The sequence below is a fragment of the Triturus cristatus genome, chromosome 6, assembly GCF_964204655.1.
Source record: "Triturus cristatus chromosome 6, aTriCri1.1, whole genome shotgun sequence".
Taxonomy (NCBI): domain Eukaryota; kingdom Metazoa; phylum Chordata; class Amphibia; order Caudata; family Salamandridae; genus Triturus; species Triturus cristatus.
In genome coordinates this window covers 901,404,671-901,421,380 of record NC_140589.1, presented here as the reverse complement: position 1 = coordinate 901,421,380, position 16,710 = coordinate 901,404,671, and the positions used below count along the sequence as shown (strand labels likewise).

The following is a 16,710-nucleotide window of genomic DNA, read 5'->3' as shown; positions in this document are numbered from 1 at the left end:
AGCACAAAATGGTTGCTGCCAACCAGAGACACATTTCTGCCCTCCTGCTGCTGAGCCAAGCTCGAGCAGGGGAAGGCAGAACATTAGGCATCCTGTCACAGGAAGGTGTGACCGCATCCCAGACAAGATTAAGTGTATTAGGGCTGGGTGGGTGCGCTTGCCAGTGACCGAAAGTCTGCATGAGGGGCACATTTGATGTCCCTGTGCATAGTCCAGTTCAAACCAGCTCTGGGAGCCGTTGGCTCCTGCTCTGGTGCTAAATTGGACAAAGGACATGGGAGTAACCTCCCCACTGTCCATGCCCTCCCCTGGAGGGTTCCCTGAATCTGTCCATCCCTCTCCAGTGGGTACAATAGGGCTTACCTGGCTGTAGGACCATAGATTCGACGTGGACAAGATTCTGAACCAGAAACCACTGAACTTCGACTGTCTGGACACTCTGGACATCGTTTGGACCCGACTTCGTCTCCCTCCCAGTCTGAAGCATCGTCTGTGCCCGTGCACCATACAGGCTCTGTGCAGGACCTGTAGATCATCAAGGACAACCAAAGATATCTCCCTTGGGGTGAAAGAGTCACTCCCTGTACCCGCAGGCACCACATCACGACTGATCAGTCTGCTTCTCCTGAGCTCCTACGCACTTCAAAGGTTCCACCAACACAGGAGGTAGATTCCTACATATGTCAAGGTCGAAGTTGCCCTCTTACAAAGTTTGAGGACAGAATACCTTGTGGGGGCTGCAATACCCATAACCCTGCGCACTGCGTTCATTTGCAAGTGCATATGCTTGTTTGCATTTCCCAAGCAAGTGCATTGGGCTCCGAGTAGCCCCACCCTCTGGCACCATTTCCTATGAAGAACTCAGGCCTCCTCAAACCGAGTTGTCTGTGGGCTGCTGTTTGGTGAAATCACTGGAAGTCCTCTTGCAACTCATGTGCCTCTGGCCTGTGAGTCCACTTGAGGGTCAACTTTGCTTTTCTTGGGCTCGCCTAGTTTCTCCAGGCCTACACTGGATTTGGTGAGTCTCCTGGGCCTTGCTGGTCCAAACCGTAACCTTCTTTGACCTTCTGCATGGGTTGCCTTTACCAAGGCTTGTTTGTGCTCCCGTCAGACACCGACCCCTCTGCATTCGACATCCCTTGTGGTACAGCTCGTATCTGGCTCCTGGTTATCCTAAACATCTCCTGATCCCTGTTGCTGCAGAGTCAAGAACCCCCTCAATGCACCTGAAGCACTCGACATAGGTGGGCATTCGTCTACCGAGCCCCTGGTCACTCCTGAGTGACTCAGACTCTGTCCCCTCTGCTTTCAGGTACTCTTTGACAATAATCCACCTTTGGATTCTGACGCAAACTTTTCTTCCTTCCTTCGAAGTCCTCCATTGGGTTCAACGGCGGTTTCCGACGCCATTTCAGATCTATGCACCCTCCTCCCCTGGGATAGGTAACTCCGGTACTACGGTATTCACCGGTGGGGTGGCTCTCCAACCTCCTCACTTACATGGGTTTTCTCCAAAGTCCACTTGGCAGGGTCCTTAAACTCTAAAATTTTAACCGTGACTTCCCCATAGAATTGTACGTAGCTCGCGGTCGTGTTCCATCTTTGCACCCGTCCTCTGTGGGGTCCCTAGTTATTCACCTTGGGTGGTTCCTTTGGATCCTAGTGATTCTACATCCTCTAGACACTGTCTTGACTCGAGTCGTGGCTCTTATACCACTATTTTAGTATATGCTCTGGTTACCCCCCCCCCCCCCCGGAGCCCACTGTGTATTAGTGCTACTTACTGTCATTTCTGTGTTTAAGTATTGTGTGCTTTGTGATTATCTCTGTGTAGGAGATATTCTGTCATACTAGAGAGTGTTATATTAATAAATACATATTTGTATAACTACTGTGTGGTTCTTCTTTCATTCAACCAATTCTATAAGGTTGCAGTCTGGTAAAACAAGCTGCTTAACATTCCTTCAAGACTAATCCTGAAAGCTGCTCTCCACAGCTACCACTTGGATAGCTTTCTAAGGGTTGTTTGGACTGGTGCAAGGTGCTCACTTTCATTAGTGGACAGCATATACCACGCCAACTTCTCACAATTGTCATCCATCTATATTGTATGGCTGTATCAATTTTCTGAACTTACATTATTCGAAGCCATGTATTAATTCATACTTCTCCTGCATTGGTACATTTTATACTTTAATTGCCAAATATGTCTTGTCATTTGAGCATTAGCTGGTTTGTAGATGTTAGCACATCATGATGTAGTGTTCTTAAGGAGGTGCACCTTCAATTCTTTCCTGAATTGCAGTAAGGTTGGTGGGACCGATGGTTACAGGTGCATAGATGAAGAAGGCATGTTGCCTTGTTTTTTTTTACTGTTCTTTGTATTGAGTTTGATTTTTTCCTGGCTGCTGGTATACCAAGACCTATTGTAGATAATGTGCTAATCAGTCAGATGAGTATGATGGCTTTGTAACAGATGCAGCAATTTTTGAAGATGGTGCAAGCCAGAAAGGGGAGTCAGTGGAGTTCCATCAGGATGGCGTTGTGGAGTCTAGAAGGCCATGGAACAGGAGACCCAGGGGTTGCCCCCATCCAGGCTTAAGAGTAATAGTTCATGAACAGTAGTTGTGATGTCAAATTATGGGAAGGAGAGTTGTATTTGTTTTAGCAGCGCGAGCTGGTAACAAGCCATCTTTCTTTTCTTGGCAATATGTTGCTTGAGGGCAAGATTTGTGTCCGGGGTGAATCCAATTGCTTTGGCATTAGGTGAAAGTTATGATTTGAACTGCTCATGTCATTGAGTCAGAGTTGCACTCACTGCTGCTTCTTCTTGGCAAATAACAGAAATACTGTCATGGCAGGGATGAGCTTTGAGTAGGTCTGGACCAGAGGAGACTTTAAATTACAGTTGTGCATTATTTGAATACTGGTGTATTTTGATGCTCTTATGGATGAGTAGAGCTTCAAAGGGCTCCGTGTAGAGATTGAAGATGACTTGGGAAAGGACAGCGCCTTCGGATGCTCTACTGGTGATATGGATCTTCAGAGGCTGACGAGTCCTGAAGTGAACAAACTGGTGTTGGTTGCACTGGTAGGAAGAAAAGGACATTGCCAGTGAAACCTATTCAAGACTTTACGGCTTGACTAAGCTTGGTAAGGTTAATGCTGTCAAAGGTGGTTGAGGGGTCCAACAAGGTCTGGAGGGTAGGATAATCTTCATCTGCGGTCAGGAGGGCATTATCTGTGATCCATTATATTGCTGTCTGTGTGCTGAAGTGTGATCTTCAGGAAATAGTTAGGGCCCCATTTATGAAGGGGTTGGCATCGCATTTTCACCACGCAAAGTGGTACATGTGTGATGCAAACCCAAAATGATGTGACCCTGAATGGCTTCATAAATCAGGAGTAACACAACGCAGCACAAGTCGCTGTGTTGCGTTATTCTATGCTGGGAAGGTGTTCTATGGGCATTGCGTGGTTGTTCCCACACAACTCCCATGGATTTTGACGCATTCCCAGATTTACCATCACTGGTAGATCTGGGAATGCATGTAGGAAAGTAACCCTTTTTGACATGGTCACCCCTACTATTTGCCTGGTAACTGCTAAGATTTTGACTAAAAGTGCACTCGCTTCTGGGTAACCTGGTCCCCACTGCCAGAGCCCTTCCCAAAACTGTACAGTTGATTCCCCCAATTGGCAAAACCTTTAGTACCCTCTGTAAGTCCCTAGTAAATTCTACCCTTGTAACCTAGGGCCTGAGGTACTAAAGAGGGTGCCTAAGAGCAGTAGCACAATTTGTCAATTTGTGCCACCCTAAGGGACCCCTCACCAAACTCATGCAAGGCTGCTAAATGAATTCCCCAGCTACATGATGGCTTCACTGAAGATAGGGATGTTTGGTATCAAACACCTCCTATTGATAAACCCACACTGATTTCAGTGATGGGTTTACCAATATATGCACCCAGAAGGCACCTTAGAGCTGCCCCCTGAAAACCTTTAAGACTCTGGTGTACTTGCTGACTGTTTTCTGCAAGCCTGCCACCTGAGACACTGTTCTGACCTCCCAAGGGGAGAGGCTCTGCTCTCAGGAGGCCCAGAACAAAGGCCTATCCGGAAGGGAGTGTTGCACCCCCTCCCATAGGAAGACCTGATGATTAGCCTTCCTAGGCCGGCAAGCTTCAAAGTGAAATGCGAGTCTGGCTCCCCTCAAAGGAGAGGAATCCGACCCCCTTTGTCCAGCGCCCCTTTGGCACCTGGACAGGTGAGAAATTTGCTAGTCAGGTAGACAAGCCACCCCCCAGGCTGGTACCAGCCCTAAGGATGGCGAAACTGAAGTGGACATGATTTTTCAGAAGTAGTCATGTATGTGATGGCAAACTTAGGAATTCTGGAACCGGGTTATGCCCACTTCCCACAGGAAGTGGCCATATAGGGGGCATGGTGACCCTAAGGGGCAGAAGCCCATTGGCTACTACCCTACACTCACATAACACCTCTAAATTCAGTATTTAGGGGAGCCCCCTGGCACAAGAAAAGCAGATCCTGATGCCCTACAAAAAAGGAGGACACTGAAGAGCCTCAAAAGCAGAAGACTGAAGCAGTCAATTCACTTGGCCCCAGCCCTGCTGGCCTGTCTGCTGTTCCTCATCCAAAACCAGGGAGGACTTCCTGTCTTCAATAAAGAACCAAGACCTCCCCTGGAACAGCAGAACTGTTCCCTGCATCCTGCAGAAACTTCAAAGAAAGGGCTCTGAGGTCCCTGGAACCGCCAAAACACAATACTTGCAGCAAACACTGCACCTGTGGTTCCAAGCCCGAGTTGAAGTGGGCCAATGGTGCCATCGACATCCTCCAGCACTTCAGAGCCTAAGTCCATCATAGTTTCACCCCTCCTGGACCCTCTGATGTCGCCTGCAGCCTCTGCACACAAGCCCTCTCAACCGCAACTGCCCCGGTTACCCCTGAGTCATGGAGAAGAGGACCAAAAGTGTCCCTACATCCCGAGCATTGTGAGGGTGGACCTCATTGTTGGTTACGCCGACTGGTCCTCCAGTCAAAGCCTGCAGCATCTTTTTACAGTGACCGTTCTCCATAGAATAATCTTGGGCACCAGACGTTGTTTTACAACTCTGCACCCGGCCACCCTAAAGCCACTGAGGGTGTTCTGCTGATGCTGCCTTGGACCTTGCCCACCATTCACCTTAACTCCTGGAGCAGGGTCCCGTAAGTTGGTTACTCTACCTGAATGCCGCATTGGTTTTTCCTCCCATTGGATAACATTGCAGCTTCCAGAAATTGCACTGTGTCGACTTTTGAACTTAAAAGAATTCCTATTTTAAAACGTACTTACCTGATGATTTTCTTCTTATGCCTAAACATATATAAAGATATTTGCTATTTTTATAAATTAGTGAGGATCTTCATTTTGAGTTCTGTATCTCATTTACTGACCATTGTGTGTTTTTTCAGATGTCTTCCACTCCTTTGTGTTAAGCCTAAGGGCGCTCGGCCACACTACCTCCTAGCAGAGCACATCGGGATTGCCGTAGCAAGCCCCTGTTCACTCATAAGGGAACCCCTGGACTCTTTGCAAGACTTATCAAATTATTGATATACAATATAAAGAGCCAGCTTCCTACAATGCGCCAAAAAGATATGCCTTCACAGGATGGCATAACGAGTAGAAATATCTTCATTTCTCCTGGTTACTGCTTCTTTCTATGTGTACTGCATTATTTCTACAGCATACATACATAGAGGAATATGCCTCTCAGGATTATTTGTGTGCAGGAAGGTGCCCCTTCCTGCACACATACAATCCTCCTTACAATGCAGGCACCCTTGCACTATGTTGCAAGGGTGCCTACGTTGGCGCTAGGCAGCCAGAACAGCACCAGTGCAGGTACAAAGGCAGGAATGTGTCGTTTTATGTTTAAATATGGTACGTTTCTGACCTTTCCCTATCACACAGCGTAGTGCACGATTTTCTTATAATTCTTCCCCTTTGTGTTCAAGTGAACTTGGAGCTGAGCATCAACTGTTTCTTTAATGATTTTGCTTATGAAGTGAGTGATGAGCTGGTAGCTGTAGACGTCATTAGTAACTAGTGTGGGTGTCCAAAGGAATGGGAAGTTTCTACATGTAATTTATAGCTTCTGGGAATATGCCTTGAGTGAGGGATGTATTGACAATTTTGAGGAGGGGTGAGAGAGCTTCTCTGAAGTCACCTTTAATGAAGGATGAGCTTAAGACATCATCATCAAAGGAAGTGGCTTTTAGGAATGAGAGTATGGAGGCGAGAGCTGCAAGAGATAGGACTTTAATGGGTGACCATTGTGGGATGATACGAAAAGGGATGAGTCTAAGCAGAGAGCAAGTTCAGTGTTGACAATGTGCTGCTGGACTTATCTTCTTACTGAAGAAGAGGTTAATGGCATTTCACTTGCCTGTGGTTTGTGGATTAGTAAGGTCAGACCCCAATATGATGCAGGCTTGTATTGCCTCATACTGGAGCAAATGTTACCCCCAAAATGGTGAACTTTCAGAAGGGAGCTGACACCCCTACATTTTTGCATTCATTGGAATGAGACAGAGTCTGATCAGAGTAGCATGAAGTGGAAAATATGAGGTCTCCCACTTGACCCTTAGGCCAAATGTATTGGGACAGACTTTAGATGGGAGTGGGTCAAAACTTGTGATGCATTTCAATGGAAGATCATGGATCACTTATTGACACGGCAAAGGGTGGTATGTTCCATGGTATGGCCAGTACACATGTGAAAAATGCTTTTAGGGGTGTGGATTGGCCCTATTACATGATGTAGCAGCTGCAATGCACCAGAGTGTGAGAGGGATTGGGTAGTGTGGTTTTAGACAAGAAAGACATGTTCATGGGAAGAAAACAGTTTGAGGTCCCTCAAGTCAAGGAAATACATCTTAAATATTCCAGTTTACAATTTTTGGTTGCCAAACCCAACCATTACACCTCATAAGGATTCAGGGATTCAAACTTTCTGGCCAAATTATACTGTGCCATTTTACATTCCATTTTGCCTGAGACAAAATTAAAGGAATAGGATCCTTCTTCCTGTGGCATAAGGTATGGTGCAAGGGGAAATCCCCTTCAGTCTTGTTACTGCTTACATCTACCACTCACTAGCATTCGCTCCAACTACTCTACTGTCAACTAACTCTCCTCCCTACTCACATGCATGCCTGCTTGTGAATGTGTTTATCCTATTACATCATTTGATAATGGAGCTGCAGTCCTTGTGGTTGCAGGGTATACAGTGCTGCTTCTCTACCCAAGTATTCTCATCCAAGAATGCAAAGATGGATTTGAAAATACCATGCATCATCACCATACACATTCTCTTCAAGGCGATGTTTCTCACATTTAACTGCATCATACATCTTCAGCATACTCTGACACGATCTGGAAATATGGCGGAGAGGCACAAACAAACTCCACTTTTGGTGCCCAATTCCATAAAATCAGCCAAGATATGCTGGTTTTTCCAGTAAAGAAAAGAAGACAAAGTGTATTTTCGGTTCCTAAATATTAAGAACATAGCAGTTATTTTCGAGATGTTGCTGCTACCTTTACATTTTTTGTGAAGGGTCACCTTCAGTATATGTATGTATGAATGTATATGCAGAGAGAGCTACATCAGTGCTGGAGGTGCAATGTCCAGCAGAGTACAAAGCAAGCCAAGAATTGAAAGGTCTTGGATCGAATTAATACTGTAATTCCTTTAAGAAGAAAGGATAATGAATGCAGTGGTAATTTAAATGATTCGGACACTTGTTGGCAACCCCTGTATGTACCAGTGTATTTGAGTGAGTGGTATCAGGCTACAGGAGCAAGCCGCACTCATAGGTGTTGCCTATGAGGAAGCTCTGTGGACCACCAAGATGCCTCAATTCTCATGACTGACAGGAAACAGACATCAGACCTTGCAGGAGTGACCTTCAACCCAAAAGGAAGGTCCTCCAACCCAAAGGCCTTCATCCCAAAAGGAAAGGCTGGATATGATGGTCTAACTAGTCCTGTTGGGCCACTAGCAGGTAGATTGCCCATTATTCCCATCTTTGGGAGGTCCACATTGACACACACAATGGTAAAGTATTGCCAGACACAGACACGCTGATTTCTTGATTAGCCCGCAAGTAGGTGATATGTCGCATGTCACCAATTAGGGCCTACAACTGCATCGGTGACTCCTGGACTGGAGATTGGGGGGAAATCTTCTTGTCAAGAGATCGAATATAGATTGTGTGGCTTGGCAACAATGAAGATATGTAACAGAGCTACGTCACAGAATCTATCCCAAAGACATTTTCAGAAGCCTTGGACATCCTGTCAAGAGCTTCAGGCATAGTCCTACAATTAGTTGGAACCAATAATGCTATATGGGTAATTCACCTCCCAGGCTTGTGCGCTGTAGCTGAGGGCTCACTATTCATTGAGCTAACACCCAGAGCAAACTAAGTAGACTTCTGGGTTTATAATGCCAGGGATGGAGGAGGTACCACCGTCTGCAATGAATAAAAGGAAAGAAACTGTGTTACTTTACCAGTAATGTATGATCCACTAGCGTCTTAGAGAGCGGAGTATAGTATAAATGTTTATTTGCTCTCTTAGAAATAATGTTATACCAGGCTTTCCAGACTGCTGTGTCTGATCACCGTAACTTTCACATTGTTACAAAAGGAGCTTGTAAATACATTTATCAGAGTATGACACCCAGCCATTCTTCTATGGGCCTTATTATAGGAGCTGTCCTGAAATCCTGATAGTAACAGGAGCTTCTGGAATATTTAGGATTGTTAAGTTATGTTATGCGTATTGGTAAAGTGCATTGTCTCTTGCAGGTGTATCCTGGTGCTGACAAGTTATTGGGTTTTACACAGTTACTTCAAAGCAACCGAAATATCTGTTTGAAAAACAGGGAAAACACTCAGAAACACAGATTCCTGCCATGCAGTTCCCAAAAAGATTTAATCGTCATTATTTCCCCTTCAAGGAATTACAAGGAAATTTGATTCTGGGGCAGTCCAAATACCAGAGATTTTTCTGGGCAACTCATTACGAGTCCCTGTGAATCTTCACTGATGGAGGTTCACATGGAGAAGATCCTTGGCTCTGTACCAGAATGTTCTGCCTGATGATGTGTTATGTCTGTATAGCCCATGATCTGCTTGCACACCAAGCATTGGGCTCATTCAAGTTCAAGCTAGCAACAAACACACCACAGAAGGAGGAGTGCCATTAGAGGAGGATGAGATAATAGTGCACTATTGGGGAAATCAGAGGTACACTAACACACAGTATCCACCAATCTAATGTGTCTTTAGAAACTGATCCAACTAGGGCTTAAACATGTTACTGCAGGCAGCATGTACTGTTATGAACGCTCTGCAAGACGTTTTAATAACACCATCCCTTGACACTGATGAAGCCTTTTTACTAACTGTATGGAAGATCATTTATAAAACATTACTAAACGCATTTGAAATTAAAAGGAAATGACAGAAAGAAGCATTAAGGGAAAACTAAAAAACTGCATTTCAAGAGACAGTCTAAACTCGTTTTGTAGTCTGGAAATACAAGAGCGACCGAGATGTCAAAGCAAACATGGGTATTAAATGTAAACTTGGAACATGCGTTCTCATTAAACTCATTTTGGAGAAACACAATTCAATAAGACAGGCTGCAGTGGCTCACAGAGCCTGAAAGCTGAATTAACATCAAGGTCACTGAAATGGGCGCAGGTATGGACTTAAAAATCCAACACTAGTCCAATAACGCGCCCCCCTAAAGCAAGTCGTTGTAACAACTTGCGGGTTAAATAAACGCTTGATGACATCGCAGTAGGGTAGTGACTGCTTTGTGAAGGCAAGCCGTCGTTGTGATTGTGGGGTAAAGGATGTATTTCTACTCATGGGCTTTACCTACAGTGGCAGGTAAAATAGACAGAATTCAGATATGAGATGCAGGGAAACGATTCTAGCCGCATGGGGTGTCAACCACGCAAAGGGTTACTTGAAGTGTGGCAACTGCGTTTCATGCCAGTACATGTGAAACACAAAGACATTCATACATGGGAACATTCAGACCACTCTTCAAAACCACACCAACTGTGCAGCTACTAATGTTATCTATAGTATTTGGTGCCTATGTGACATGATATATTGGACAAACACCCCAACAATTCAAACCCAGGATTGACCAACATAGAAACTGTATCCGCTACGCAATTCAAACTGCCCCCCTGGTTCAGCACTAATTGGCAACGCAGCATACAGTGGCTGAGCTGTAGTGGCAGGCCATTGAAAAGGCCCTACCGTCTCCCAGAGGTGGAGAACATCATACACTCTCCAAAGGCTTGAGTGCAAGTTGGCCGATAAGTGCAACTCAATAAGACTCAACACCATGGAGGAGTGGCGCAAATAAATTGCCCTAATGAATTAAATGTGGCTCTTATTACATGAGTGACAAATCCAGACTGTAATTCAAAATGAACCAGCATTCCTTGCCAACCCCCGTCTGCTCTCACTTTGTACCTTCACTAAGCCTGCAAAAGAGTTGCACTTGCTTCCATAAAAATGAGGTGGATAATTGACCTCCTTTCAACCTGCCAGTCTGTTTCAAGACATTAAAAGCCAACATATGTATGCATGTTGTGTAGGTTTTTACACTTTATATTTTGTATAATTCTTACTTGTGTTGTATCTCCTGGAGCAAATGGCAAACCTTGGTCTTCCCTTAGTCTTGCCACTGCTCTAGCTTTCCCTGGCTACTTACGATAGAGCCACCAACTGTCCGCTTGGCCTGCCTTTCTTCTCTATTGTGATTGTGTATATGTATTTGTAATTTGTTTAGTGCAATTTTAAATACTTATGTGTGTTGGGGTTTTTTTGTAGCCAAGAGGTGATTCTCCCAGAGGGGTATCTTAGTCAGTGAGATTCTGGGGTGAATCGCAAATTTCCCAACTAAAAAATAATATACCAAAGGGTGAAGGGAGTGAAATGACCAAGGCCTGGAATACACTGTTCCCACAAGGGACAGGTTCAATACTGATTTTCTGTCTAAGTTCCTGATAAAAAAAAAACTTAAAAGCTTTTGATCAAATAAGCACAAAGCGAAAATCCAACAAAAAGGCACTGAAACCTCGACTTAGGGCCCTGGGGCCCAACTCTCAGGCCGACAATGCATTTATTTGGGGAGTGTCACACGACTCACACCCCAAACACCACAGACAGTTTTTTCCCTGCCTTCATTGAAACAGACGCGGCCAAGTCTTTGCCACAGCGGAGCGCGCTCACCTATCCATTGTGTTCTCTTCATATCCACAAACGCTGAGTCTTATCTCATCACACTCCCCTCTCAGACACGGGTTAATCTTCCAGAGGCTGACAGAGACGCGCATTCAACGTGAGACACTCCGTTAACCCTGCCCGCTTACACACCCATCGTCATGGCCACACCTCCACCACGAAGATGCTAAGACCCAAAGCGCTGCACTATATGAATACATAGCAGTACCACCTTCTGGCACACAATTTCAGCTCCTTTCACATGGTCACCCAGTGAGGAGCCGAAATCACACAGCGTCAGGGAAAACAAAATGAAAACCACTCTAAGCAGTGGAATTCCAGCTGTATGCAGCCATGTCCAGGTGGGGCGGGCAGAGGTAAGAGTGGTGGGGCAGTGGACCGGTGGATCAGGGCAGGGTAAAGCAGGTGGTGTCGGGGGTAGTTGACAGACAACGGGATAGGTAAAATTAAACTTAAAAAAATAAGAAAAGCACTTCGGGGCATATTATCAAGCACGGCGTTAAAATTATCGCCGCTTTAGCGGCAGAAAACTGCCGCTAAAGCGGCGATAATGGGCTTGATAATATGCCGCAGAGAATTCCAATAGAAGCCCATGTTGACACAAGAACCTGGGCTTCTATGGGAATTCTCAAGGGCATATTATCAAGCCCATTATCGCCGCTTTAGTGGCAGTGGCAGAAAGCGACGATAATTGTAATGCTGTTTCTTGATAATATGCCCCCAAGTTTGCACTCGTCACATCGCCGACTCGTCGATGGGACGAGCACAAGGTAAGTGGTTTTATTTAATTATTTATTTCATTTTACCTATCCCGCCCCACCCTACTGCTCTCACCTGTGCCGGCCGTGCCGGTTGATGTCCATCAAAAGATGTGAAAACAACCCAGAACTTTGGTGACAGCCTCAATGCTCCTTCGTTTTGGGTTTTTTTGTTCAATGGGGTAGGGGGCTTGGTGAGAAGCAGAGTACCACTTAGATGGCGCTCGGCATCAGGCCTGCCAGTTTGGAGGCCACACCCCCTCCTCACACTGTGAAATTATTTTGTAAATTGGCAGGTATGTAAATAGATCACACGCATGATACCGTGGATCTTCCTTGATTGAAGTTAGGTGATTCTCCGATCTGGAATTCGCTAGAACCACTGCATTTCAGTAGTTGCAATTGGCAAAACACTCACAGGGTGAGCACATCCTACTGAGCGCACTCTCGTGTTGTGAGCAGACTGATTCTTGTCAGATTTCTTCTGTCTGATAAGTAAGGTATTAACTCTGAAAAACTCGTTTTGTGTCTCGCAGATAAAAGGTCTAGGGGTGACAACTCTATTTAACTCTACTTTATTGTTTGGCTTTACTGTGTATTTGTTTACTTATTAAGATATACAGCTTGACGTAGTGCTAAAAATGAGTACAAATTGCATTGTACGTATGTTTAGTGCTGTTGTGATGCTGGTCCTCATTATAACTTAGGGGTAAATAATGGAATTGCTAAATTTGCTGTGACCACTAGGGGGCACATTTAAAAGCCTCTTACGACATCTTTACGAGACCGTTGTGCCACTTCTGTGACGCAGCAGCGTCATAAACAATGCGCCAGTATGCAACATATTTACAACGTGACGCATCTAGAGAAATGTGTGACGTTGTAAAGCTCTGAGCTACATTATACCTGCATCAGGTATAATGTATGCAGGGTGGGCGTTCTGTCGCAAGGAAGCCTCGTAAAAGTGACGCAGTGAAATCTACAAGTTTTTACTGAGTCACTTTTACGTCCCCGCTGCGTCAAAACCTTACGCCTGCTTGTGGCAGGCATAAGGAGTGACGCAGCACAGCAAGTATAGGCCGCCCCTGAGCAGTGCTGCAGTTGCGTCACGTTTGCAACATGACTCCAGCACTGCGTCACCTTTAAACCGAGAGATGCGTGACGCATCTGTCTATACCTGCGTCACGGTGCGCCGCATTGTAAATGCAGCGCATCAATGGTGGCGCAAGGTTTTTTTTACGTCACGGAAAATAACTGGTGCATCCCTGCTAATATGCAGGGACGTGCCAGTTATTGTAAATCTGCCCCTACACATGCCCCGCAATTTTACGCTGATATATTTCAACATGCTAAAAAATCTACTGAAATGTACTTGGGATAACATGCAGTAAATTCCGATACATGTGGAATTAAGTGCAATAACTTCAAATTCTCCATGCTATTCCCTATTTTGTCCGGCAAAAAACTCGAAATAATTTTAGGGGCATATTATCAACGGTCAGCGATAATTATTGCTGGCCGTGCTTAGCGATAATTTTGCTATTGCAGGCTATCTCTGGAATTTATCGCCCTGTTAGCGCGTTATTAACAACGCGTTTCTCCAGGGCGATAAAAATTCCAGAGACAGCGAGGTTATCGCCGTTTTGCAGGGAACATCGCTGGTTTTCCAGCGATGTTCCCTGCATAATGACGATAACCTTGCTGATATGACACACAGGGTCGTATCAGCATAATCCACCCCAATGTTAGGGATAGGTAAGTCTGCATTTTAGCAGACGTTACTTTTTGGAGAAAACAGCGGTTTTCTCCAAAAACGAACGTGTGCTAAAATGCTGGGGCAGCCTTGTAAATATCGCGATGTGAACATCAGCGATATTTGCAAGGTAGTCCATCTGGGGTACGCCCAGAGACGCCAACTTTGCATCTCATTAGAGGTGCAAAGAGAGGCGTTGAGGAAAAAGGGTGCTAGCATGCGATTATGCATGTTAGCACCCTCTTGTAAATAGGGCGATAGTTTTATCTCCGCTTTTGGCTTTTTAAGCCAAAAAAGCAGAGATAAAGCCCTTGTAAATATGCCCCTTAGGGGCACATTAACAATGGCCGGCAATAAATATTGCAAGGCGCGCTTAGCGCTTGCATATTTATCGCCGTCTATCTCTGGAATTCATCGCCTGGTTAGCACGTTATCAACAATGCGCATCGCCGAGGCGATTAAAATTCCAGAGATAGTGGAAAACAGTGATATCCTAGATGATAGGGCCTGTGGTTTTAGCCACAGAATCCACCCCCCATGTTAAGTATGCCTTAGTCAAGAATTTAACAGACGTTAAATTCCTGCGTTAAGGCATAACGCGATTTTAAAAATCGCTACCCTTCCTAGTTAATATCGCAAAGCTGCCTTCGCAATATTTTCCCTGGTTGGTTTCACAGCCACGCCTACTTTACATCTCATTAGCGATGCAAAGTTAGGCGTGCTGGAAACGGGCGCGAAGTCAGCAAAACACGTGATAGCGTGTCTTTGCTGATAAGGCGAAGAAATTATCGCCGCTTTTCGCCCGAAAACGGACGCAAAAGCGGCGATAATTTCATAGCACCGCCTTGATAATATGCCCCTTATTCTTTACGTCTACCACCAGCTTTTAGATGCAAATAGCAACGTCAACGTCAAACCAAGGCAATGCAGCTAAAAAGTATAGACGGGTCCCAAAATCGTTTCCGTGTGTTATCCCGTTTTTTTCACAAAAGCACCCGGAGAAAATGCTATTTATTTACGCCATCTCACAATGTTTCTTTGTGTATTTTATAGATTGTGAAAATCAATAGCCCTTACCTTTTCTGCTGCTGTTTTGACGGCCTTCTCTAAAACGTCGATGTTTTTGTTCATCACCTTCAAAGCCTCGGAGGCAGTGACAGGCGTTTCTGTAGCGTCTGGCAATGCAACAGCATGTTCATACACTGCTGCAATGTATCTGTCCGTAGTAAGCCCTTTATAGACAAAGAGAGAAGAAAATAAAAAGAGAATCTTAGACAAAAAGGCGGCCATCGCAAGCACAGAAGTTAGACTTCCGAGAGCAACTTTGAACGTTTGAAACTATTGATTGCAATTACGTGCGATGAAAGGTATTACACAATAACAAAAGTGGACTATAGGTCATACCATTTGCCTTTCTCATGCAACCAATCGCAACATCTGAGACAGTCATGTTTTGTTGACGTTATGACACACACTTTGTTTTTCTACTAAAGCGGAAGCCTCAGTTCCCATAAGCCTAGAATTTCAAAGTTCTTCATTGTCTACATACAGCTACTTGATGAAAAACGTACGACGAAGCTATTTAAAAAAGAGGAAAATTAACTTCAGTTTCGTATTCTTCTATGGCACCTATTTTTATAATACCACATCCTTAGATTATACCAATTCTCGATCCGTGTTTCTTTTGCCATTCATTGTTTCAAAAAGATAACTTTCAGGGGGGCGGGAGGGAGCTAGCGCCCGAGAAGATGGCGGAATGTCCCTAGCTCTACCGGAACGCGGGAGAGAATGCATACATGCCAACCCTCCCGATTCAGGCGGAAGACTACCGATTTCAAGGCTAGTCTCCCGCCTCCCGATTCCTGTCAGCAAAAACCCGATTCCTCGGAGGTTTCAGCTGACAGGGCTTGGTATTGTGTAACGTGCTAATTCTTCCAGCAATAGTCAGAGTGGCGATGCAGGGGCTCTAGAAGGGTTGAAAAACCAACAAAGCCTCATTAACAAGTCAATGGTCTTTTAAAGACCTGTGAAGTACTAGGAGGGGAGAGGGGGGTGGCTGTGTGTGTGCCGGTGTTGTGTAATATCTGGTATCCCCACGGTATCGTGTATCCCCTGCAGTTCGGCACATTTCGGAAACGAAACTCAGCCCGGGCAGGTTCAGACAGAAGCAGCTGATTACTGCTCGGGCTGAGTTAGGGGGATACACGATTCAACGGGATGCCAAACTCTGCTCTGGCGATAAATCACCTGAAACTTGTGCAGGAGAGGCAGACAGAAAGCGCAATAAATACAGAGAGACAGACAGAAAGCTCAATAAATACAGAGAGTGAGTCGTGATGGAAACAGCAATTAAGTTATTAAACAAAACATCGTGAAAGCAAAGAAACTATTGCTGTAGCATATTGAATCGAAACGAAATAACATGAGGGGAAGAGAATAGAAACAACGGCAGGGGTTCAAATAAGGGGAAAATAATATCAAAACTTGCGAAAGATTAAAGGCTGAAGGTAAAAAAAAAAGCAAAGTATTCAAATGGGGAAATAAAGTGTTTTGATTTTCATATAATGAATATGTTACAAGGTGTTATGACAAATATATAACTTGCACAGTAAGTTGAATAACAGTGCATGTTTAGTTAGACTCATACAACATACTTAGCATTTTACCAGCTGCCCTATATTTTTGTGTCCATGCTGATTAAACAAGCATTGGCAACGCAATCGGTCTCACACTTTTGTGAAAGTTAGAGCTATTGGAGTTGTAAATGACAATGTTTTTTACTTATTTTTAGGTCTCGCCTGAGACAGCGCTTTAGCGCTGCTCTGGCGAGACTTATAGTAAGCGAGTTTTGGA

At 44.9% G+C, this 16,710-nt stretch overlaps 1 protein-coding gene across 6 annotated transcripts in view; it reads right to left on the bottom strand.

Moving 5' to 3' along the window:
- The window catches only part of LOC146820764 (pantetheinase-like), a 270,531-nt gene extending 254,579 nt beyond the window's left edge, over positions 1-15,952 (bottom strand). Inside the window, exons 1-2 of one of the 6 annotated variants that reach the window (XM_085611558.1) lie at positions 15,262-15,952; positions 14,935-15,089 (exon numbers count right to left, since the gene is read on the bottom strand). In XM_085611558.1, coding sequence (XP_085467684.1) covers positions 14,935-15,089; positions 15,262-15,307 — 201 coding nt within the window. In that variant the 5' untranslated portion in view covers positions 15,308-15,952. Of the gene's footprint in view, positions 1-14,934; positions 15,240-15,261 lie in introns of those variants that run through there. The other 5 variants (XM_085611560.1, XM_085611559.1, XM_085611557.1 and 2 more) reach the window with 5 other exon arrangements.
- Positions 15,953-16,710: the final 758 nt, after the last annotated feature.